The sequence below is a fragment of the Panulirus ornatus genome, chromosome 67, assembly GCF_036320965.1.
Source record: "Panulirus ornatus isolate Po-2019 chromosome 67, ASM3632096v1, whole genome shotgun sequence".
NCBI classification, from domain to species: domain Eukaryota; kingdom Metazoa; phylum Arthropoda; class Malacostraca; order Decapoda; family Palinuridae; genus Panulirus; species Panulirus ornatus.
Window position 1 is genome coordinate 11,837,443 of NC_092290.1, and position 25,417 is coordinate 11,862,859.

The following is a 25,417-nucleotide window of genomic DNA, read 5'->3' on the forward strand; positions in this document are numbered from 1 at the left end:
CTCTCTATATATATATATATATATATATATATATATATATATATATATATATATATCATCCCTGGGGATGGGGGAGAAAGACTACTTCCCACGTATTCCCTGCGTGTCGTAGAAGGCGCCTAAAAGGCGAGGGAGCGGGGGGGGGGGGGGGGGGCTAGAAATCCTCCCCTCTCATTATCTTTTTAATTTTCCCAAAGAAGGAACAGAGAAGGGGGCCAGGTGAGGATATTCCCTCAAAGGCCCAGTCCTATGTTCTTAACGCTACCTCACTAACGCGGGAAATGTCGAATAGTTTGAAAGAAAAGAAAAAGAATATATATATATATGTATATATATATATATATATATATATATATATATATATATATATATATATATATATATATATATATATATATATATATATATATATATATATATATCCTCGTGTCTTCTGCTTTAAGGGAGCAAGAAAGAATTTCTGTACCATTATTCACATCAGGATTAATATAGACGTGGAATGTCATGAGACTGGAGGTCAGGTTTATCCTCACTTTTATCTTTATAACAAAAAGTAAAGGGATTCAAGTCGTTGATGAGGGCTTGCATGACATACATGCTCATTCTTCCTTATAACTTTCCTATAAGATCCTCTTCAGGCATATCAATCCTTCAGAGTATGTTTTCAACCTATTCTCCGTCCAGCTTTCTGCAGGAGGGAGTGGAGGGTGGGGAGAGAGCATTTACTTTGCTGTCCTTTTCATCTACTACCCCCCAGGGTACGGCATTATTAGACCTTACTACCTCGCTCGGACCTTGGGTCTGTATGGTCTGTGTATCTGTATAATCATCACTATAGAAGGTGTGACCTGAACCCCATGAGACTATTGAAGTCTCTCTTGGAGATGTAGAAAACTTGAACCGCCTACGGATACAAAACGCAATATGATCACCTTACGTCCTCAGTTTTGTAGATCCTTTGAGATAGTGTAGGTCTCGTCTTAAAGACTGTAGCCATTTCATATTCTTTATTAAACAGACATAACTTTCCACGGCATTGACACTTGTAGACAAGGTATTAAACACCACCACCCCCTGTCCCACAAACCCCACACCTACTGACTAACCCATCGAGGCCAAGGCGTCCATGGCTGCGTCACCCAAATGACAACACACGACTGGTTATATTAACAGATCATCCTGGAATCTCAAGGAAATGTCACGATGTATTGTGGCGTAAGTTCGTGCATACAGGAGTCAGTAACAGGGCTTGGCTGGCTATCTCATAATGTCCACAGTGTGCTAAAGTGGCAGAGAAATGCACATCAGCAGCCACCATAGCAGAAGAATCAACGCTGAGGAGTAGGTCGAACATAGCAATTCATATACAAACTGAAAACTGGGAAAATGTTGCTGTTTGAATTCCTCTGTAATCTAGGGAGTGGGCGGATGGGGCTCAAGATGAACAGAAATATGTGCATAATAGTATTGGCAAGACACAGCCGGCCAAATCGCATTGATAAAACCAAACATGTAGCTTAGAGACAATATAAATTGCAAAACAGAGCTGAGTTGCACAAGTATAGAAACGTGAAATGAAACTTAACGACAGAATACAGTGAATAGACAGACACCTGCAAAACCAAAATAAGGGTGATTCAAAGCAACACTGAATTACCATAGGCATGATGATAATTGTAAAATGAAAACAGTATCAACTGGAATATATCACACAGGAAGCAATGTGAACAAGGTAAGATATCAGGGGTTGTGAGCAATACGCATGGCACTGACGTTGTGTTATGACCACCTTTTCCCCACACACCTACGGAGTGGATGCCTTCCCTCTGCCTGGCTCTGTGTCCTCAGATAACAATCTCACACGTATACCAATCGGTTCGTTCCTGGTTAGAAGAGGAGGAGGAGGAGGCCTTACGAGAGCCAAGGTTTCTATATCCAGTCTGAGGAACCGAAGAGCGGAGAGTGACAACAGGTGAAGCGCAAGATGCATGATGAAGCTATAAAGACAGGAGAATAGAATCTAAACACGTTAATCATCATCAGAATTAGGGTCAAAGTGAAGTGACAAATACGAGACAATGCCAAAGTAAATTCTTCCTAAGATAGCGTGTCAGAATGACATTAAAAAGTATTCTAGGGTTTGTAGGTGACAGAACGAAAGTAGATCATGCATAATCACTCAAATTCAGTCATTCCAAGCCTAGTGCACAGACAATGAGAATATAAACATAAATCAGAACTGAGTTGAAGATTGTTTACGTCTTGTAAATCAATCTTGTTTACGTTACGTCTGTCTCCTAAGGCAAGGGTTATCTTTCGTCCATGAGTGAAGCTGCGCTACAAATCACGGTTCTCATATAAAAATATTAAAAGTGAGAGATCCAGGGGAATCAATAATGCCAACACTAAACAGGGGACACATGAGACTAGAAAGACATGAGAGTCACTCCTTAGACGACAGAGTAAGTAACATACCTCTGGGAATGTGTTTTGAATCATCCATGTTTGTGACCATGGAGCTTTTGTACAACCCTGAAAGAGCTACGATATTATACATGAAGGGAAAAAAAGAGTTCCACAGTCTGGTTGTGAAGAAAACCGAGCAGACATCCTTTTGCATCGTATGTATATAGCCATAACATGTTACTGTCCTTTACTATGGAGAAGACAGGGGGAGTAATATCAGCTGCACCTCACTATACATTGCTGTTGGTGACGATGGCTGGCGCTCCTGTTGTTACCATTGTTGCCACGTCTGCTGCACCAGCTGATGCTTCTGGCACTGATGTGTTGGTCGTTGTTACCGATGGTGAAGGGTCCGGGGTGATGAGGAGAGTAGTTGCTTCTGGCGTTCAGGTGATTCTTGTCGCTGTCTTTGCTGCTGCCCTTGTGCATCCTGCTGCTGCTGCTGCTAAGTCTCCTACTGTTGATGCTGAGCCTCATGTTCTTCCTCTTCTTCCTTCTGTTGCTGGGCCTCCCGTTGCTGAGACTTCTGGTGCTGTTTGCTGTGGCTCCTGTTGTTGTTCCTGGGTCTTCTACTGCTGGCGCTCAGCCTCCTGCTCCTGCTGCTGAGCCTTATGCTACTGCTATTGTTCTTCATCTTGCTGTTGTTGCTGAGACTCCTGCTGCTGTTGCTGGGTCTCCTCCTGCTTCTTTTGCTGACACCTTCTGGTGTTGCTGTGTGCTGGTTGCCGGGCCTCCTGAGACTGTTGCTGGGCCTTCTGCAGCTGTTGCTGGGCCTCCTGAGGCTGTTGCTGGGCCTTCTGAGAGTGTTGCTGGGCCTCCTGAGGCTGTTGCTGGGCCTTCTGCAGCTGTTGCTGGGCCTCCTGAGGCTGTTGCTGGGCCTTCTGCAGCTGTTGCTGAGCCTCCTGCAGCTGTTGCTGGGCATACTGTTGCTCTTGCTGGACGTGAATCTGCTGCTCTTGAGCCTCCTCTGGATGTTGACGGGCATTCATTCGCTGCTCATAGGCAATGGCCGTCGGCATGAAGAACCAGAGGATGAAGCCGACGATGATAGTGGATGCTAGGACAGCGAGACTCACGGCGTAGCTGCCACTCACGTCACGTATCAAACCTGGGGAAGGTACACTGGTGAGTCACGTATCAAACCTGGGGAAGGTACACTGGTGAGTCACGTATCAAACCTGGGGAAGGTACACTGGTGAGTCACGTATCACACCTGGGGAAGGTACACTGGTGAGTCACGTATCACACCTGGAGAAAGTACGCTCGTGAGTCACGTATCAAACCTGGGAAGGTACACTGGTGAGTCACGCATCACACCTGAGGAAGGTACACTGGTGAGTCACGTATCACACCTGGGGAAGGTACACTGGTGAGTCACGTATCGCACCTGGGGAAGGTAAAATAGTGAGTCACGTATTGATCCTGGGGAACGTAAATTAGTGAGTCACGTATTAATTCTGGGGAAAGGACACTGGTGAGTCACGTACCAAACCTATAGGAGATACAGTGGTCTGTCAAGCATGATTTATTCCCTCAGTACTGCAAGCCAAAGTATCATTCACACGTAACTTATGGCTGCATAAATATTGGAAATATCTCCTGGTTAGGTGAACCTGAGTGAAGTCTTTACTATCTCACATGACAGAGTAAAGTGTCACCCTCCGTCAACCTTGGTGGAGTACGTACACGCGCCTCGTACTTAACTTACCAATGACAGGACCAAAGGCCAGAAACCACAGTCCATATATAAGTCCGTTGGTACTGAGAACTGTGAGGATGTTCTCCTGTCCCATATAATGGATGATGATCATGGGAAAGGAGGTGATGCAGGCCCCGAGACCGATGCCCCAAAGGCCCAGCACCGCTGCCATGTGCCAGAGGCTCCTCAACACGCCGAACACTGAAGAGACGATATCGGGGTTAGCTCCATGTGGGGATTGTCATCAATGCTACATTATATATATATATATATATATATATATATATATATATATATATATATATATATATATATATATATATATACATATATATATATATATATATATATATATATATATATATATATATATATATATATATATATATATATATATATATATATATATATATATATATGCACCTGGGCACGAGAAGAAAGATCATGAGAGGCAAGTGTTTTGGGAGCAGCTGAATGAGTGTGTTAGTGGTTTTGATGCACAAGACCGGGTTATAGTGATGGGTGATTTGAATGCAAAGGTGAGTAATGTGGCAGTTGAGGGAATAATTGGTGATATGGGGTGTTCAGTGTTGTAAATGGAAATGGCGAAGAGCTTGTAGATTTATGTGCTGAAAAAGGACTGGCAATTGGAATTACCTGGTTTAAAAAGTGAGGTATACATAAGTATACATATGTAAGTAAGAGAGATGGCCAGAGAGAGTTATTGGATTACGTGTTAATTGACAGGCGTGCGAAGGAGAGACTTTTGGATGTTAATGTACTGAGAAGTGCAACTTGAGGGACGTCTGATCATTATCTTGTGGAGGCGAAGGTGAGATTTGTTGGGGTTTTCAGAAAAGAAGAGTGAATGTTGGGGTGGAGAGTGGTGAGAGTAAGTGAGCTTGGGAAGGAGACTTGTGTGAGGAATTACCAGGAAAGACTGAGTACAGAATGGAAAAAGGTGCGAACAATGGAAGTAAGGGGATAGGGGGAGGAATGGGATGTATTTAGGGAAGCAGTGATGGCTTGTGCAAAAGATGCTTGTGGCATGAGAGGCGTGGGAGGTGGGCAGATTAGAAAGGGTAGTGAGTGTTGGGATGAAGAAGTAAGATTATTACTTGGACGATTTTTGCAGGAAAATAATGCAAATAACTTGGAGATGTATAAAAGAAAGAGGCAGGAGGTCAAGAGAAAGGTGCAAGAGGCGAAAAAGAGGGCAAATGAGAGTTCGGGTGAGAGAGTATCATTAAATTTTAGGGAGAATAAAAGATGTTTTGGAAAGAGGTAAATAAAATGTGTAAGACAAGGGAACAAATGGGAACATCCGTGAGGGGGCTAATGGGGAAGCAAGTAGTGGCGATGTGAGAAGGAGATGGAGTGAGTAATTTGAAGGATTGTTAAATGTGTTTGATGATAGATTGGCAGATAAAGGGTGTTTTGGTCGAGGTGGTGTGCAAAGTGAGAGGGTTAGGGAAAATGATTTGGTAAACAGAAAAGAGGTAGTAAAAGCTTTGCGGAAGATGAAAGCCGGCAAGACAGCGGGTTTGGAAGGTATTGCAGAGAAATTTATTAAAAAAGGGGGTGACTGTATTGTTGACTGGGTGGCAAGGTTATTTAATGTATGTATGACTCGTGGTGAGGTACCTGATGAATGGCGGAATGCTTGCATAGTGCCATTGTACAAAGGCAAAGGGGATAAGAGTGAGTGCTCAAATGACAGAGGTACAAGTATGTTGAGTATTTCTGGGAAGTTATATGAGAGGGTATTGATTGAAAGGGTGAAGGGATGTACAGAGCATCAGATTGGAGAAGAGCAGTGTGGTTTCAGAAGTGGTAGAGGATGTGTGGATCAGGTGTTGGCTTTGAAGAATATATGTGAGAAATACTTAGAAAAGCAAATGGATTTGTATGTAGCATTTACGGATCTGGAGAAGGCATATGATAGAGCTGATAGAGATGCTCTGTGGAAGGTATCAAGAATATATGGTGTGGGAGGTAAGTTGTTAGTAGCAGTGAAAAGTTTTTACCGAGGATGCAAGGCATGTGTACGTGTAGGAAGAGAGGAAAGTGACTGGTTTTCAGTGAATGCTGGTTTGCGGCAGGGGTGCGTAATGTTTCCATGGCTGTTTAATTTGTTTATGGATGGGGTTGCTAGGGAGGTGAATACAAGAGTTTTGGAGAGAGGGGCAAGTATGCAGTCTGTTGTGGATGAGAGAGCTTGGGAAGTGGGTCAGTTGTTCGGTCAAATCACCTCACATCACATATGTCCTCAAACATCTCATTTCCAACACATCCACCACAACCCTATGTATAGAGCACGCCTCGCAACCATATAACATTGTTGGAATCACTTTTCCTTCAAACATACCCATTTTTGCTGTCCGAGATAATGTTCTCGACTTCCACCCATTTTTCAACGCTCCCAGAACTTTCGTCCCCTCCCCCACCCCGTGACTCACTTCCATGAGTCCATCCGCTGCCAAATCCACTCCCAGATATCTAAAATACTTCACTTCCTCCAGTTTTTCTCAATTCAAACTTACCTCCCAGTTGACTTGTCCCTCAACCCTACAGTTCCTAATAATTACCTTGCTGTTATTCACATTCACTCTCAGCTTTCTACTTTCACACACTTTACCAAACTCAGTCACCAGCTTCTGCAGTTTCTCACCCGAACTAGCCATCAGCGATGTATCATCTGCGAACAACAACTGACTCACTTCCCTAGCCCTCTCATATACAACAAACTCTTGCATTTGCTTCCCTAACAACCCCATCCATAAACAAATGAAGCAACCATGGAGACATCACGCACCCCTGCTGGCAAACTGACATTCTCTAAGAACCAATCACTTTCCTCTCCTCCTATTCGTACATATGCCTTACAGCCTTGATAATAATTTTTCACTGCTTCTAGCAACTTGTTTCCGACACCATATATTCTTAATACCTTCCACAGAGCATCTCTATCAACCCTATCATATGATTTCTCTATTATATATATACCATTTAATTTTTTGATTTTTCGTTTTTTCAGCTGCATTCGTTGTAGGATGGGATCACGTCTGTTGCAGTTTAGTTTTGATTCATGATTAATGATATAGTAAATCGATGCTAGATTATTTCACTGTCAAGAGGTAGAGATGCAAATATCCCCCTTAACGAAGAGTATCCTTTCGTTGACTGTGATGATGCGTCATACAGGGTCCAGAACAATGCCGAACATATACTGACTGGCAATGACATGCTAAGTATAATCTATCGCCTTTAACTTATGGGTAATATACAACATACTCACCAATGAATATTTCTTCGTTGTCGCGAGACTGGTGTTCAGGGTGAAAATAACCATCTATCATGATATGAAATGAAGGTGTTAAGTCTGAACACATCTCTTGCTTTTGGCAGCAAGGATTTAGGAAGGGTGGAGTCTATCTAGACCAATTTCTTTTCTCCGTCAAAGGTTGTGAAGGAAAAATGATTAGATTCACTGAGACAAACAAACATGAACAGATCAATAAGAAAGCATTCTTGTATATCTAAAGAACACGAAACATATATTGTCAGTTGTAAGCATTTCATAGACTAAGAATTATATTATAACAATTGTGTTAAGCTTCTTCAGCAAAATAAGGATCTTACCGCCAGTTGAGAGGGATAAGGCAGCCATACCGACCATGTAGCACACACGCTTATCAAACCAATGATAGTCTATTATTAAAGAGATCACCAAGCGTGTCAACAGGTTGCACACACCGGACACTGACAGGCACCAAGAAGCCTCCTCTTGGGTGTAGCCTGCATCAACCATCGCAAATGGCAAAATACTGAAGAAGTTCAGATAAACATTCATAACGAAAGCATTACTAAACAAGATGATGAGAGCTGTGGGAGACTTGAGAGATCTTAAGTTGGTCGTAAGTGTAGAGATGAATTCTCGCAACATCGCACATCCTTCTTTTCCATTGTTACCCAAAGAATCTTGGCTGTTCATATTCCTTTTATTCCTCTTTGGCTTGGCGATATGCCACTCTACTGGGTGAAACACAGCGGTAGCAACATAGTTGTTAGACACAAGGGCTGCAAGGATTGCGACCGAGTTCCTAAAGCCGTACTCTTGCTGCAGGTAAGTGACTAAGAGCGGCGCAAGCAACTGGTTGACGCTCACACCAATATGGATGAAGGCGAAGCCCATACCACAACGTCGTGTGAAGTATTTGGGTATTATGCTGTGTGTTATCATCACCATCATCCCATCACCAAACCCTGAAAGAATGAAAAGGAGGTTTGACAGATCACTAACATTCTCTCTCTCTCTCTCTCTCTCTCTCTCTCTCTCTCTCTCTCTCTCTCTCTCTCTCTCTCTCTCTCTCTCTCTCTCTCTCTCTCTCTCTCTCTCTACACACACACACACACACACACACACACACACACACACACTCCCGCACAACATGCAGAAGCACAAAACAAAGACATACACGAACTTCGATGGAATAGATACACAAATATACACATGTTAAGACACTCACTCATACAGATATACATGCACTCTAAAAGCACAAGAATACAAACACAAGAATGCAGATATACATAGTACAAAGTACAATTGCATTGACAAAAACACAAGCGCAAATAAAAATATGAATCAGTGCAGAACAGAACAAATGAATACCTTGCCGCAATCATCCCTCTCTGTCTGCTAAGATGTTGTTGTCCTCTTCCTGTTTTACAGGTATTATTTCGACCACTAATCTTATGGGTTGTCTGCGTGTGCTTGTCACCGAAATTTAGACCTGAGGGACGCGACTGGATGCTACATGAGGAACGCCGTTATGATACCTCTTTCTTTCCTCGACTGGTGAAGCTATGGAATTCTCTTCTTTCTGTCGTCTCTTCCTATACCTATAACCTGTCTACATTCAAGACTTGCTTTATTCTTTTTCTCTTACTCATCTTGTCTCACAAAATGACACCGAATGGGTTGTGTTTTGGCCTCTCCATATCGGGCGCTATGAGAAAAAGACATTGACAAGACACTATTCACCTTACAAATAAAAAGGGGGAACACAAGGGAAGGCTACGGAAGAGGACATGGAAGATCCTCGGTCCATCTTACGCCATCTGTCCAGAAGCGTTGAGCACATCAGTCCTCAAGACTCTCTCAGACCATTACATTAGCGCTAATCCGAGAGTTCGTGTGAGCGATTATAACACCATTCTTGTTACCCTCACCTCCTGCCACTGGAGATCCATTGGGTTGTGGTTCACCCCACAGCTATGTACACTCAAAAAAGAAAAAAAATAAATCATTCGGCACCCTAATGGCGTGTAGTACCGTGTAGTACCGTGATCACTACGCGTGTCTTCCCCCCAGGTTTTCATCTCGTCTCACATAGTTATGATTCGAAATATATATAACGATTCGTAATGAGCGCTCCGAAGCTTAATTCAATATTGGTTGAACCAGTTCCGTTTGAAACTTATTCGATACATTGTATTTAGATAAGGATCCTCCTGTGGTAAAAGTCCATGTTGACATTGTCTTATGAATTTCGTCACCAGTCACTCCCTCGTAGACCTACCAATTTTACCATAGTGTTTGGTACACTATGAAAATACTATACCTCATTTCTTGACTCATTCCTTGATTCATAATCATACCAGTACTATGCGTTATGTTATATCACTATTACGATACATAAATTCTCATTTTTTTATGCATGTGGTATTATATTACTGGACGTTTAATTATTTCCCTCATCTTCACTTTGCACAATGTGGGGTAATGTCGTTGCATCTCATAACGTAAGAAATCCCTAAATGGCATCCCAAATCTTTCGTTGCCATGTAAACATTAATACAGATTGTTGGTTTGTTTACTATATTACAGAAGGTAATGCTATGACGTTCAGAGGAGACTTTCATACTAACACTCTTATGTATTCCCGTTCATTGACCATTAAATACGACACGTGGCTACAGCAAACTTCATATAACTTTCAAGCACACACACACACACCCACACGCACACACATTTACATAAACATATATATACACACATACAAACAGTCATGCAGAAAGTGACAGGGCTACGAAACACACCAGAGCATGGCGTGCCGAATAACTTTTTATTGGGCGAGCATGAGTGACCCACTCCACGTACTGAGAACATGCTAAACAAGAGGAAGTGCTCCTGTATCATTACTTTCAAATGAACTGTAAAATGTTCATCATAAAGGGATTGCTATCCAGGTATGACGTCAATCCCTGTATCCTCACAGAATGATGGGGATAGAGGTAGAATTAAGGTTCTCTGAAGGGAGAAGAAATTCTTTGGTACATATCTATCGGCCCGTTTTAGTCAGTATAAAAGCCTCTTTCCTTAGAACATGCTCCATCTGAATGAAATAGAGAAAGCCCTCCTTGGCAGAGTGTAAATTTTGATTTCAAACTAGTTAGCTTTAATATAACGCTGTCTCCTGCGTTAGCGAGGTAGCGCAAGGAAGCAGACGAAAGAATGGCCCAACCTACCCACATACATATGTATATACGTACACGTCCACACACGCAAATATACATACTTATACATCTCAACATATACATACATATACACACACAGACATATAACTATATACATATGTATGTAATTCGTACTGTCTGCCCTTATTCATTCCTGTTGCCACCCCGCTACATATGAAATGACAATCCCCTCCCCCGCATGTGAGCGAGGTAGCGCTAGGAAAAGACAACACAGGCCATATCGTTCACATTCAGTCTCTAGCTGTCATGTATAATGCACCGAAACCACAACTCTCTTTCCACATCCAGGCCAAACAAAACTTTCCATGGTTTACCCCAGACGCTTCACATGCCCTGCTTCAATCCATTGACAGCACGTCGACCCCGGTATACCACATCGTTCCAATTCACTCTATTACTTACACGCCTTTCAGCCTCCTGCATGTTCAGGCCCCGATCACTCAAAATTTTTTTCACTCCATCTTTCCACCCCCAATTTGGTCTCCCACTTCTCGTTTTCTCCACCGCTGACACATATATCCTCTTTGTCGATCTTTCCTCATTCATTCTCTCCGTGTGACCAAATCATTTCAAAACACCCTCTTCTGCTCTCTCAACCACACTCTTTTTATTACCATACATCTCTCTTACCCTTTCATCACTTACTCGATCAAACCACCCTACACCACATATTGTCCTCAAACATCTCATTTCCAGCACATCAACACACATATAGACACATCAATCTGAGCCTTCAAAGAGAATGAGCACTCCCCACATGACTCCTTCTGTTTTCACTTTTAGAAAGTTAGAATACTAAGAGTGGAGGGTCTCTAGCCCCCCGCTCCCGTCCCCTTTAGTCGCCTTCTACGACACGTGTGGAATGCGTGGAAAGTATTTTTTCTCCCCTATCCCCAGGGATAATATATATATATATATATATATATATATCATCTCAGATTGGGGTGTCTAAATGTGTGTGGATGTAACCAAGATGAGAAAAAAGGAGAGATAAGTAGTATGTTTGAGGAAAGGAACCTGGACGTTTTGGCTCTGAGTGAAACGAAGCTCAAGGGTAGAGGGGAAGAGTGGATTGGGAATGCCTTGGGAGTAAAGTCAGGGGTTAGTGAGAGGACAAGAGCAAGGTAAGGGGTAGCACTACTCCTGAAACAGGAGTGATGGGAGTATGTGATACTGTAAGAAAGTAAACTCGAGATTGATATGGGTAAAACTGAAAGTTGATGGAGAGAGACGGGTGATTATTGGTGAATATGCACCTGGGCATGAGAAGAAAGATCATGAGAGGCAAGTGTTTTAGGAGCAGCTGAATGAGTGGAGTAGTGGTTTTGATGCACAAGACCGGGTTATAGTGATGGGTGATTTGAATGCAAAGGTGAGTAATGTGGCAGTTGAGGGAATAATTGGTATACATGGGGTGTTCAGTGTTGTAAATGGAAATGGTGAAGAGCAGATTTATGTGCTGAAAAAGGCCTGTTGATTGGGATTACCTGGTTTAAAAAGAGAGATATACATAAATATACATATGTATGTAGGAGAGATGGCCAGAGAGCGTTATTGGATTACGTGTTAATTGATAGGCGCGCGAAAGAGAGACTTTTGGATGTTAATGTGCTGAGAGGTGCAACTGGAGGGTTTTTGATCATTATCTTGTGGAGGCGAAGGTGAAGATTTGTAGAGGTTTTCAGAAAAGAAGACAGAATGTTGGGGTGAAGAGAATGGTGAGAGTAAGTAAGCTTGGGAAGAAGACTTTTGTGGGGAGGTACCAGGAGAGATTGAGTACAGAATGGAAAAAGGTGAGAACAAAGGAGGTAAGGGGAGTGGGGGAGGAATGGGATGTATTTAGGGAAGCAGTGATGGCTTGCGCAAAAGGTGCTTGTGGCATGAGAAGCGTGGGAGGTGGGCAGATTAGAAAGGGGATTGAGTGGTGGGATGAAGAAGTAAGATTATTAGTGAAAGAGAAGAGAGAGGCATTTGAACGATTTTTGCAGGGAAAAAATGCAGATGAGTGGGAGATATATAAAAGAAAGAGGCAGGAGGTCAAGAGAAAGGTGCAAGAGGTGAAAAAGAGGGCAAATGAGAGTTGGGGTGAGAGAATATCATTAGATTTTAGGAAGAATGAAAATATGTTTTGGAAGGAGGTCAATAAAGTGCGTAAGACTAGGGAGCAAATGGGAACTTCAGGGAAGGGGGCTAATGGGGAGGTGATAACAAGTAGTGGTGATGTGAGAAGGAGATGGAGTGAGTATTTTGAAGGTTTGTTGAATGTGTTTGATGATAGAATGGCAGATATAGGGTGTTTTGGTCGAGGTGGTATGCAAAGTGAGAGGGTTAGGGAAAATGATTTGGTAAACAGAGAAGAGATAGTAAAAGCTTTACGGAAGATGAAAGCCGGCAAGGCAGCAGGTTTGGATGGTATTGCAGTGGAATTTATTAAAAAAGGGGGTGACTGTATTGTTGACTGGTTAGTAGGGTTATTTAATGTATGTATGATTCATGGTGAGGTGCCTAAGGATTGGCGAAATGCTTGCAAAGTGCCATTGTACAAAGGCAAAGGGAATGAGTGAGTGCTCAAATTACAGAGGTATAAGTTTGTTGAGTATTCCTGGTAAATTATATGGGAGGGTATTGATTGAGAGGGTGAAGGCATGTACAGAGCATCAGATTGGGGAAGAGCGGTGTGGTTTCAGAAGTGGTAGAGGATTTGTGGATCAGGTGTTGAAGAATGTATGTGAGAAATACTTAGAAAAGCAAATGGATTTGTATGAAGCATTTATGGATCTGGAGAAGGCATATGATAGAGTTGATAGAGATGCTCTGTGGAAGGTATTAAGAATATATGGTGTGGGAGGCAAGTTGTTAGAAGAAGTGAAAAGTTTTTATCGAGGATGTAAGGCATGTGTACGTGTAGGAAGAGAGGAAAGTGATTGGTTCTCAATGAATGTAGGTTTGCGGCAGAGTTGTGTGATGTCTCCATGGTTGTTTAATTTGTTTATGGACTGGGTTGTTAGGGAGGTGAATGCAAGAGTTTTGGAAAGAGGGGCAAGTATGCAGTATGTTGTGGATGAGATAGCTTGGGAAGTGAGTCAGTTGTTGTTCGCTGATGATACAGCGCTGGTGGCTGATTCATGTGAGAAACTGCAGAAGCTGGTGACTGAGTTTGGTAAAGTGTGTGAAAGAAGAAAGTTAAGAGTAAATGTGAGTAAGAGCAAGGTTATTAGGTACAGTAGGGTTGAGGGTCAAGTCAATTAGGAGGTAAGTTTGAATGGAGAAAACTGGAGGAAGTAAAGTGTTTTAGATATCTGGGAGTGGTTCTGGCAGCGGATGGAACCATGGAAGCGGAAGTGAATCATCGGGTGGGGGAGGGGGCGAAAATTCTGGGAGCCTTGAAGAATGTTTGGAAGTCGAGAACATTATCTCGGAAAGCAAAAATGGGTATGTTTGAAGGAATAGGCGTTCCAACAATGTTGTATGGTTGCGAGGCGTGGGCTATGGATAGAGTTGTGTGGAGGAGGGTGGATGTGCTGGAAATGAGATGTTTGAGGACAATATGTGGTGTAAGGTGGTTTGATCGAGTAATGTAAGGGTAAAGTAATGTAAGGGTAAGAGAGATGTGTGGAAATAAAAAGAGCGTGGTTGAGAGAGCAGAAGAGGGTGTTTTGAAATGGTTTGGTCACATGGATAGAATGAGTGAGGAAAGATTGACCAAGAGGATATATGTGTCTGAGGTGGAGGGAACGAGGAGAAGTGGGAGACCAAATTGGAGGTGGAAAGATGGAGTGAAAAAGATTTTGAGTGATCGGGGCCTGAACATGCAGGAGGGTGAAAGGAGGGCAAGGAATAGAGTGAATTGGAGCGATGTGGTATACAGGGGTTGACGTGCTGTCAGTGGATTGAATCAAGGCATATATATATATATATATATATATATATATATATATATATATATATATATATATATATATATATATATATATATATATATATATATATATATATATATACATGCAACAATAACCACCGGCAAGAGAAAATAAAAATTTGTAAGTACTTTCGTGTATTACTTCCTCAGACAGAGGATAGTAATAATTCTATGACCTACATATGACCTTTCTTTTCTTACATAGCGTGTGGACAGGGTTATTCTGGTGGGTACATCTTAATAATGATTTCAGTTAACACGATAGAAATAGTTAATTACACATGCACACTTACACACACACACACACACACACACACACACACACACACACACACACACACACACACAGTCACACACACATAGTCACACACACACAAACACACACACACATATACATACACACACGCACTCACACACATACACACTCCACACACACACACACACACACATACACACACACATATATACATACACACACACACACACACACACACACACACACACGCAATCACAATCTGCTCATAAACTCTTCCTGCAAATGACAACACTTATTAAAAGAAACCATATCATGATAACATATCATGATAACATATCATGATAACATATCATGATAACATATCATGATAACATATCGAATTTCTCTCCAGAAAACACTGCCCTTAACATGAGCGCTTACTTGTCAGTCCACAGATGGAGAACATGAGGAACCAGGCTGAAGATGCGAAGGCCGATATTCCAAAACCTAAAGTTATTAAGGAAGAGGCTACTATGGAGCTTTTCCTCCATCCAAACGTCTTGATGAAAGGAGACATGACCATCAGAGATGTGCACCACATAAAGTTTCCCATGTTGTAGATCCAGGTAACCGTTTTTGCTGTGGTGTCCAGATCCAGGAGAAAACCGGAGAAGATGGTACCAAAGCACGGCCCAATGATGATCGAATTACCCTAATGGAAGAAACATCTAATATTACAATAGAATTGCTTCTCGTCGTGAGTGAGGCTTCACTATTTCCTGCATGTTGTAGAAGCCGACGAAAAGTGGGGATGAAATTTTGGGGGCTGTCTTCTTTTATTTCACATTCTAGAAGATGAAGCGGAAGAAGGAGCTAGTCTCATCCTCCGCGAAGGATCAGGTGCGGGTATTTTGACTATATGTGAATGGTTACTATTGCAGTTGAACGTCTTCAGAAAGAAGGGGTAATGGTATGGATCATGGTGAGATGCCGGAGGACTGGCGTAATGTATATATATCGTGCTTTGATGGTGATGTCTTGTGGAAGGTCTTAAGAATGTATATATGAAAGGAAAGCTGCTAGAATCAGTGAGGTTTTATCAAGGGGGTAAGGCGTATGTATGAGTAGGAAGAGAGGAGAATCAGTGGTTCCAAATGAGGTCGGTTTCGGGAGGAGTGTGTGATGTCTCCATGGTTGTTAATCTTGGGGAAGTAGATGCATGGATCTTGGGGACAAGGAAGAGTATATGATCTGTAGGGGAAGAGGGAACTTGGAAAGTGAGTCAGTCGATACTTCCTGAAGATGCAGCAATGGTGGCAATATTTGAATGAGAAACTTCAGAAGTGATGACTAGGTTTGGAAAAGTATGTGAGTGGAGGAGGTTGAGAGTAAATGTAAATAAAAACTAAGCTATTAAACTGGGGACGCACCAATGACTTGTACAAGGTAAGGATTATTTTCCTAAACTTGAATTTGTTGGCCTTATCCATATTCCAAGAATTTTGTTCGCCCTTTTTAAACTCCAGGCGCATCACTTACTTCGCGCCAGATCACTGGAGACTATCAAACAAAAGTTTTTTCATCGGTCAATAATTTGCAGTTTAAGAGTTCATATTGTTGCTTGCTTTATCGGTCTTACTACTGATATGCAAAACTTTGCGCTGACCCATAACAAAACTCATATGGCAATATGCCACCTGTAAACCCAGTCCATTAATTTGTTTATGTCCGTTTGACGCGGCAGACATTCAATTCCAGTTCTAGATTGATTTTCTACATGTATTGTCTGCGAGTTTCGATAACTTACAATAAGTCCTATGATCAAAATCGTTAATATATACATGAGAAAGAGAACTGGTGCAAAGACTAAACCTTGTAGCACACCATTTGCTACGTTTAACCATACTGAGGTTCGACCGTTAATCAGAACTCTTTGTTTACATCCCGTCAAGCAATTTTCTAATCACCGAATCTTAGCCCCATATAGACAGATGACGTCAACCGCTTTACTTTCACCATACATGATGACTATTTAATATGAGGAATCGAGCAGATTTGTCAAACAAGAACGATTTCGCTGAAAGTAATGTTGAGGCGTTCATCAAGTGGTGGTCAGATAAATGGTTGACAAAGTCATCCCGAGCGATGGCTCCCATAAATTTACCAACAGGAGACCTTACACTGATCAGGTGGCAATTTCTGGGTTGTGATCTGATTACCATTCGTGACAATGGGTGTCACATTAGCAATCTTCCATTCCTCTGGAACTTACCCTGTAGTAAGTGACTTACTGAGAAAAGAGCAGCAATTTGTCTCTCTCATTTTGCACCGGCTTTCATCATCCTCGGATGAGACTTATCTGGTCCTGCTGATTTCTATACTATCATTCCATTTTGGGCTGATAGTAAATCTTCAGTATTTGTCAAAATGACGTAATATGTCCCCCCCCTTCTAGCACATTTGGAGCACGAGTTTTATCTTCAGGGTCTTTACCATGTCTTCGTTGTCTTGAGGTGAGTTTTCATTTTCCATTATAACATTATAACATGTCCGTGACACATCTTGTATCTTTTGCTATTTTCAGCAATATACGCTTCCATTACTTTGACATATCGCCTTGTTTGTTTTACGTAGACTTGCATGATTTACTCTAACATATTGGTTATATGTTTCTTTGACCTCATAATACGATACTTCCTTAGACAACAGACACTTATTTATGTCATGGTTTCCCAAATTTGGCTTCGTACTGGGGTAAAAAACGTCTGTTACATGTTCCCTCCACTACTTTGAAGGTATCGTTCTTATTAACAATATCATCCCAAATTTTTAGAAAAAAAAACTTTAGAATTTGCAAATCTAGAGTCTGGATTTAATGTAAAAAGATTTAATCTAAATGTTGCCTTTAGCAACAATAATACTATAAAGAATATCTTAATCAGGAATTCACCAGAAAAATCTCTTGGATGCATCTATAAAGTGCCTTGTGGAAACTGTGATAAATTCTATGTTGGTCAGAATGGTAAGGATCTTTCTGTTAGACTTAAGTAACATAAATATAGTATAAGAACAGGACAAAGATCAAATGCCTTGTTTAATCACGTTAAAAACTATGATCATTGTACTGATTGGAGTAATGCCATCTCAGTTATTAACTCTCTGTTACCAAGAGAAATATCATTGAATCTTCTATTATCAAATACACAAAGAATTATAAACTTAATATCAGTGATGGTCTATACAAATTAGATTACTTTATTGTTGATGTCTACCAAATGGCGTCCTAGTTTCATCTCTTCGATGTATATCAACTGACTTATATTTCTCTCTTGTGTCTCCCCTGATGATGTGATTATTACACGAAAGTGCACTTGGGAACATATCGTGTTGCGCAAAAGATGCTTGTGGCATGAGAAGCGTGGGAGGAAGCAGATTAGAAAGGGTAGTGAGTGGTGGGATGAAGAAGTAAGATTATTAATGAAAGAGAAGAGAGAGAGGCATTTTGACGATTTTTGCATGGAAATGATGCAAATGACTGGGAGATGTATAAAAGAAAGAGGAAGGGGGTCAAGATAAAGGTGCAAGAGGTGAAAAAGAGGGCAAATAAGAGTTGGGGTGAGAGAGTATCATTCATTTTTAGGGAGAATAAAAAGATATTTTGGAAGGAGGTAAATAAAGTGCGTAAGACGAGGGAGAAAATGGGAAATTCAGTGAAGGGGGCTAATGGGGATGTGATAACAAGTAGGGGTGATGTGAGAAGCAGATGGAGTGAGTATTTTGAAGATTTGTTGAATGTGTTTGATGATAGAGTGGCAGATACAGGGTGTTTTGGTCGAGGTGGTGTGCAAAGTGAGAGGGTTAGGGAAAATGATTTCGTAAACAGAGATGAGGTAGTAAAAGTTTTGCGGAAGATGAAAGCCGGCAAGGCAGCGGGTTTAGATGGCACTGCAGTGGAATTTATCAAAGAAGGGGGTGACTGTATTGTTGACTGGTTGGTAAGGTTATTTAAGGTATGTAGGACTCATGGTGAGGTGCCTGAGGATTGGCGGAATGCTTGCATAGTGCCATTGTACAAAGGCAAAGGGGATAAAAGTGAGTGCTCAAATTACAGAGGTATAAGTTTATTAAGTATTCCTGGGAAATTGTACGAGAGGGTATTGATTGAGAGGGTGAAGGTGTGTACAGAGCATCAGATTGGGGAAGAGCAGTGTGGTTTCAGAAGTGGTAGATGTGTGGATCAGGTGTTAGCTTTGAAGAATGTATGTGAGAAATACTTAGAAAAGCAAATGGATTTGTATGTAGCATTTATGGATCTGGAGAAGGCATATAATAGCGTTGATAGAGATGCTCTGTGGAAGGTATTAAGAATATATGGTGTGGGAGGCAAGTTGTTAGAAGCAGTGAAAAGTTTTTATCGAGGATGTAAGGCATGTGTACGTGTAGGAAGAGAGGAAAGTGATTGGTTCTCATTGAAAGTAGGTTTGCGGTAGGGGTGTGTGATGTCTCCATGGTTTTTTAATCTGTTTATGGATGGGGTTGTTAGGGAGGTGAATGCAAGAGTTTTGGAAAGAGGGGCAAGAATGCAGTCTGTTGTGGATGAGAGAGCTTGGGAAGTGAGTCAGTTGTTGTTCGCTGATGATACAGCGCTGGTGGCTGATTCGGGTGAGAAATTGTAGAAGCAGGTGACTGAGGCTGTTAAAGTGTGTGAAAGAAGACAGCTCAGAGAAAATGTGAATAAAAGCAAGGTTATTAGGTACAGTAGGGTTGAGGGACAAGTCAATTGGCTGGTAAGCTTGAATGGAGAAAAACTGGAGGAAGTGAAATGTTTTAGACATCTGGGAGTGGATTTGGCAGCGGATGGAACCATGGAAGTGGAAGTGAATCATAGGGTGGGGGAGGGGGCGAAAGTTCTGGGAGCGTTGAAAAATGTATGGTAGTCGAGAACGTTATCTTGGATAGCAAAAGTAGGTATGTTTGAAGGAATAGTGGTTCCAACAATGTCATATGGTTGCGAGGCGTGGGATATAGATAGAGTTGTGCGGAGGAGGGTGGATGTGCTGGAAATGAGATGTTTGAGGACGATATGTGGTGTGAGGTGGTTTGATCGAGTAAATATTGAAAGGGTAAGAGAGATGTGTGGTAATAAAAAGAGTGTGGTTGAGAGATCTGAAGAGGGTGTTTTGAAGTGGTTTGGTCACATGGAGAGAATGAGTGAGGAAAGATTGACTAAGAGGATATATGTGTCGGAGATGGAGGGAACGAGGTGGTTTGGTTATGTCTTGGGAGTAAAGTCAGGGGTTAGTGAGAGGACAAGAGCAAGGAAAGGAGTAGCACTACTCCTGAATCAGGAGTTGTGGGAGTATGTGATAGAGTGTAAGAAAGTAAACTCTAGATTGATATGGGTAAAACTGAAAGCTGATGGAGAGAGATGGGTGATTATTGGTGCATATGCACCTGGGCATGAGAAGAAAGGTCATGAGAGGCAAGTGTTTTGGGAGCAGCTGAATGAGTGTGTTAGTGGTTTTGATGCACATGACCGGGTTATAGTGATGGATGATTTGAATGCAAAGGTGAGTAATGTGGCAGTTGAGGGAATAATTGGTATACATGGAGTGTTCAGTGTTGTAAATGGAAATGGTGAAGAGCTTGTAGATTTATGTGCTGAAAAAGGACTGGTGATTGGGAATACCTGGTTTAAAAAGCGAGATACACATAAGTATACGTATGTAAGTAGGAGAGATGGCCAGAGAGCGTTATTGGATTACGTGTTAATTTGATAGACGCACGAAAGAGAGACTTTTGGATGTTAATGTGCTCAGAGGTGCAACTGGAGGGATATCTGATCATTATCTTGTGGAGGCGAAGATGAAGATTTGTAGAGGTTTTCAGAAAAGAAGAGAGAATGTAGGCGTGAAGAGAGTGGTGAGAGTAAGTGAGCTTGGGAAGGAGACTTGTGTGAGGAAGTACCAGGAGAGACTGAGTACAGAATGGAAAAAGGTGAGAACAAAGGAGGTAAGGGGAGTGGGGGAGGAATGGGATGTATTTAGGGAAGCAGTGATGGATTGCGCAAAAGATGCTTGTGGCATAAGAAGCGTGGGAGGTGGGTTGATTAGAAAAGGTAGTGAGTGGTGGGATGAAGAAGTAAGATTATTAGTGAAAGAGAAGAGAAAGGCATTTGGACGATTTTTGCAGGGAAAAAATGCAAATGAGTGGGAGAGGTATAAAAGAAAGAGGCAGGAGGTCAAGAGAAAGGTGCAAGAGGTGAAAAAGAGGGCAAATGAGAGTTGGGGTGAGAGAGCATCATTAAATTTCAGGGAGAATAAAAAGATGTTCTGGAAGGAGGTAAATAAAGTGCGTAAGACAAGGGAGCAAATGGGAACTTCAGTGAAGGGGGCTAATGGGGAGGTGATAACAAGTAGTGATGATGTGAGAAGGAGATGGAGTGAGTATTTTGAAGATTTGTTGAATGTGTTTGATGATAGAGTGGCAGATATAGGGTGTTTTGGTCGAGGTGGTGTGCAAAGTGAGAGGGTAAGGGAATACTATTTGGTAAATAGAGAAGAGGTAGTAAAAGCTTTACGGAAGATGAAAGCCGGCAAGGCAGCAGGTTTGGATGGTATTGCAGTGGAATTTATTAAAAAAGGGGGTGACTGTATTGTTGACTGGTTGGTAAGGTTATTCAATGTATGTATGGTTCATGGTGAGGTGCCTGAGGATTGGCGGAATGCTTGCGTTGTTCCATTGTACAAAGGCAAAGGGGATAAGAGTGAGTGGTCAAATTACAGAGGTATAAGTTTGTTGAATATTCCTGGTAAATTATATGGGAGGGTATTGATTGAGAGGGTGAAGTCATGTACAGAGCAGTACAGATTTGGGAAGAGCAGTGTGGTTTCAGAAGTGGTAGAGGATGTGTGGATCAGGTGTTTGCTTTGAAGAATGTATGTGAGAAATACTTAGAAAAGCAAATGGATTTGTATGTAGCATTTATGGATCTGGAGAAGGCATATGATAGAGTTGATAGAGATGCTCTGTGGAAGGTATTAAGAATATATGGTGTTTGAGGCAAGTTGTTAGAAGCACTAAAAAGTTTTTATCGAGGATATAAGGCATGTGTACGGGTAGGAAGAGAGGAAAGTGATTGGTTCTCAGTGAATGTAGTTTAGCGGCAGGGGTGTGTGATGTCTCCATGGTTGTTTAATTTGTTTATGGATGGGGTTGTTAGGGAGGTGAATGCAAGAGTTTTGGAAAGAGAGACAAGTATGAAGTCTGTTGTGGATGAGAGAGCTTGGGAAGTGAGTCAGTTGTTGTTCGCTGATGATACAGCGCTGGTGGCTGATTCATGTGAGAAACTGCAGAAGCTGGTGACAGAGTTTAATAAAGTGTGTGAAAGAAGAAAGTTAAGAGTAAATGCGAATAAGAGCAAGGTTATTAGGTACAGTAGGGTTGAGGGTCAAGTCAACTGGGAGGTAAGTTTGAATGGAGAAAAACTGGAGGAAGTAAAGTGTTTTAGATATCTGGGAGTGGATCTTGCATCAGATGGAACCATGGAAGCGGAAGTGAATCATAGGGTGGGGGAGGGGACGAAAATTCTGGGAGCCTTAAAGAATGTTTGGAAGTCGAGAACATTATCTCGGAAAGCAAAAATGGGTATGTTTGAAGGAATAGTGGTTTCAACAATGTTGTATGGTTGCGAGGCGTGGGCTATGGATAGAGTTGTGCGCAGGAGGGTGGATGTGCTGGAAACGAGATGTTTGAGGACAATATGTGGTGTGAGGTGGTTTGATCGAGTAAGTAATGTAAGGGTAAGAGAGATGTGTGGAAATAAAAAGATTGTGGTTGAGAGAGTAGAAGAGGGTGTTTTGAAATGGTTTGGTCACATGGAGAGAATGAGTGAAGTGGGAGACCAAATTGGAGGTGGAAAGATGGAGTGAAAAAGATTTTGAGTGATCGGGGCCTGAACATGCAGGGTGGTGAAAGGCGTGCAAGGAATAGAGTGAATTGGAACGATGTGGTATACCGGGGTCGACGTGCTGTCAATGGGTTGAACCAGGGCATGTGAAGCGTCTGGGGTAAACCATGGAAAGTGTGTGGGGCCTTTATGTGGAAAGGGAGCTGTGGTTTCGGTGCATTATTACATGACAGCTAGTGACTGAGTGTGAACGAATGGGGCCTTTCGTGTCTTTTCCTAGCGCTACCTCGCACACATGAGGGGGGAAGAGGTTGTTATTCCATGTGTGGCGAGGTGGCAATGGGAACAAATAAAGGCAGACAGTATGAATTATGTACATGTGTATATATGTATATGTCTGTGTGTGTGTATATATATGTGTACATTGAGATGTATAGGTATGTATATTTGCGTGTGTGGACGTGTATGTATATACCTGTGTATGTGGCCGGGTTGGGCCATTCTTTCGTCTGTCTCCTTGCGCTACCTCGCTAACGCGGGAGACAGCGACAAAGCAAAATAAATAGATATATAAATAGATAAATATATATATATATATATATATATCTAATACTCTGATAAACACCGCCAGCAAGAATAAAGTTGTATATACTTTCCATGATTACAAAGCAACCCAGCCCCACAATGAATCTCCAGTCACTCTCAGGGACGTCGGTCTCATCTTGAGTCACATCCTTCGTCCCATCCAAATTCTCCTTCGTCACACTTGCATGTATCGTACATACGTCTCCACCTCCGTCTTGTTCATCAAGTCTAATTCCATTCCTTTTCTCGTGTTCTTTCACCGAGTCCTGAACATCTTGCCCATCTTGGTAGGTCACGTAAGCTTGCCACTCAGTTGCGTTGAGCCTTTCATCATGACTGGAGACTCTTGGTGCTGCCGGGCCTCCTCCTCCCTGCTGCTGTGGTGTTACCTGCCTGTTTGTGTCCACCTGTGGTGCTGCCGGGCCTCCTCCTCCCTGCTGCTGTGGTGTTACCTGCCTGTTTGTGTCCACCTGTGGTGCTGCCGGGCCTCCTCCTCCCTGCTGCTGTGGTGTTACCTGCCTGTTTGTGTCCACCTGTGGTGCTGCCGGGCCTCCTCCTCCCTGTTGCTGTGGTGTTACCTGCCTGTTTGTGTCCACCTGTGTCAGGTTACTCTCCTGGTTGCCTTCATCGTCAAAATACTCGTTCCAGTAACCATAGCCAACAAGTGCTGGCTGCTTCTCACACTTTTGCACTGAAAGGTTGAACTTGGGCATCTTTGATGGTATATTTCCGTAATCCATATACAACAATTTCTTTTTTCTTATTCTTTTTCTTTTTTATTTCACGAAATCGCAGATATCAGAACCATAAAATCTCTTTTCAATGTCGTCCCACTCCTAGTACTTAGCAAGGTTCTGAATAAGAGCAACGTAGTAGGAGCTGTTGCTTCCCAGAGGGATCAGTGGCAGACTGACGAGAATATAGGCGCGAGAGGTTCTAATCGAGGGAAGTGTTTAATGAAGGATCATGACCATCTTCACGCCACGTCATTCCCTATCGAACTCTTTCTAGAATAGTACAATTTACGACAGATATGATGTTTTTTTTTGTTTCCATTCATACGTGTGTAATAATCTAGTTACGAAATTGATCATGAGCTTCGTTAATACAGGGGATCATCTTGGAGGCCATTGCTTGTAGATATAAGTCACCATGATGCAAGAGGTGTATTCTTGGGAGGCAATTCACAGAACGTTATATGATATATATATATATATATATATATATATATATATATATATATATATATATATATATATATATATATATATATATATATATATATATATATATATATATATATATATATATACTTACATGAGTGAGTAACTGGAGCATCATGTTGAGTGTGGCTGCAAGAGGTATGACGTCAGATATCGATGATGAGGCGCTGCTGATGTTCTGGGTAAACAGATGGAGAGACAGTGATGATGCAGTGTGTCGAAAGGGACTCATCCTACGCAGTAAGTGACGGGATATTAGAGTTTTCTCTCACATTGTACAAACCAAGTGACGTCTTAAGCTCTCTCATCCTAACTACCATCTGCAGCCTGCTAAGTAAGTGGCTATTCCATCGAGTGGAAGCCTCGTGTATAACTTATAACTGAGGAGAATTTATTCCGAGTCGAGTTTTCCCCAAACTCCTCTTGTGCCATGGTTGAGTGAGTGGAGCGAGCGGCTGTGTACAGACCTACATGTAGAGAGGAGATCTATAACTGATTGTTGCGGAGGCATGTCGTGCTTGACCGCGAGACGCAGTCGATGGGGGAGCACAGTTTGTGTTTTTGACGACGGCAAGACACTGTGTCTTTTTTAATATTAGCACCGCCGGGATATCCCTCATGACACAGTGAACATTGTCTGAGGAAATGGTTCCATTTTTCACGCAACGACATGAATATTTCACTCAACATGTTTTCAGGTGTGGCGTACGGAGAGAGATTGGTTGTACACATGTACACATGTCTGTTTTCCTGGCGCAACCTCGCTGACGCAAGGGGTATCGCTGCTGCTTCCTGAGGTCGGAGTGCCGTCAAGAATGGATGAAGGCAAGCAAGTATAAAT

General features: G+C 42.0%; 1 protein-coding gene across 1 annotated transcript; it reads right to left on the reverse strand.

Annotated features, from left to right (window-relative positions):
* Positions 1 to 976: 976 nt before the first annotated feature.
* Positions 977 to 24,247, reverse strand: LOC139747018 (monocarboxylate transporter 12-like). Its single transcript, XM_071658755.1, has 5 exons — positions 23,424 to 24,247; positions 15,301 to 15,570; positions 7,808 to 8,431; positions 4,175 to 4,366; positions 977 to 3,574 (listed from the first exon to the last, which is right to left on the reverse strand). The coding sequence occupies exons 1-5, from the start codon at positions 24,091 to 24,093 to the stop codon at positions 3,087 to 3,089; spliced, it is 2,244 nt and encodes a 747-aa protein (XP_071514856.1). The 5' UTR covers positions 24,094 to 24,247; the 3' UTR covers positions 977 to 3,086.
* Positions 24,248 to 25,417: the final 1,170 nt, after the last annotated feature.

Coding starts and splice junctions, on each gene's coding strand:
- LOC139747018 (XM_071658755.1), bottom strand. CDS start 24,093: ATGGATTACGGAAATATACCATCAAAGATGCCCAAGTTCAACCTTTCA. Junction 8,432..15,300: donor CTCCATCTGTGGACTGACAA/GTAAGCGCTCAT, acceptor TCATTCTTTCAG/GGTTTGGTGATGGGATGATG. Junction 3,575..4,174: donor GGCCTTTGGTCCTGTCATTG/GTAAGTTAAGTA, acceptor TACCTTCCCCAG/GTTTGATACGTGACGTGAGT.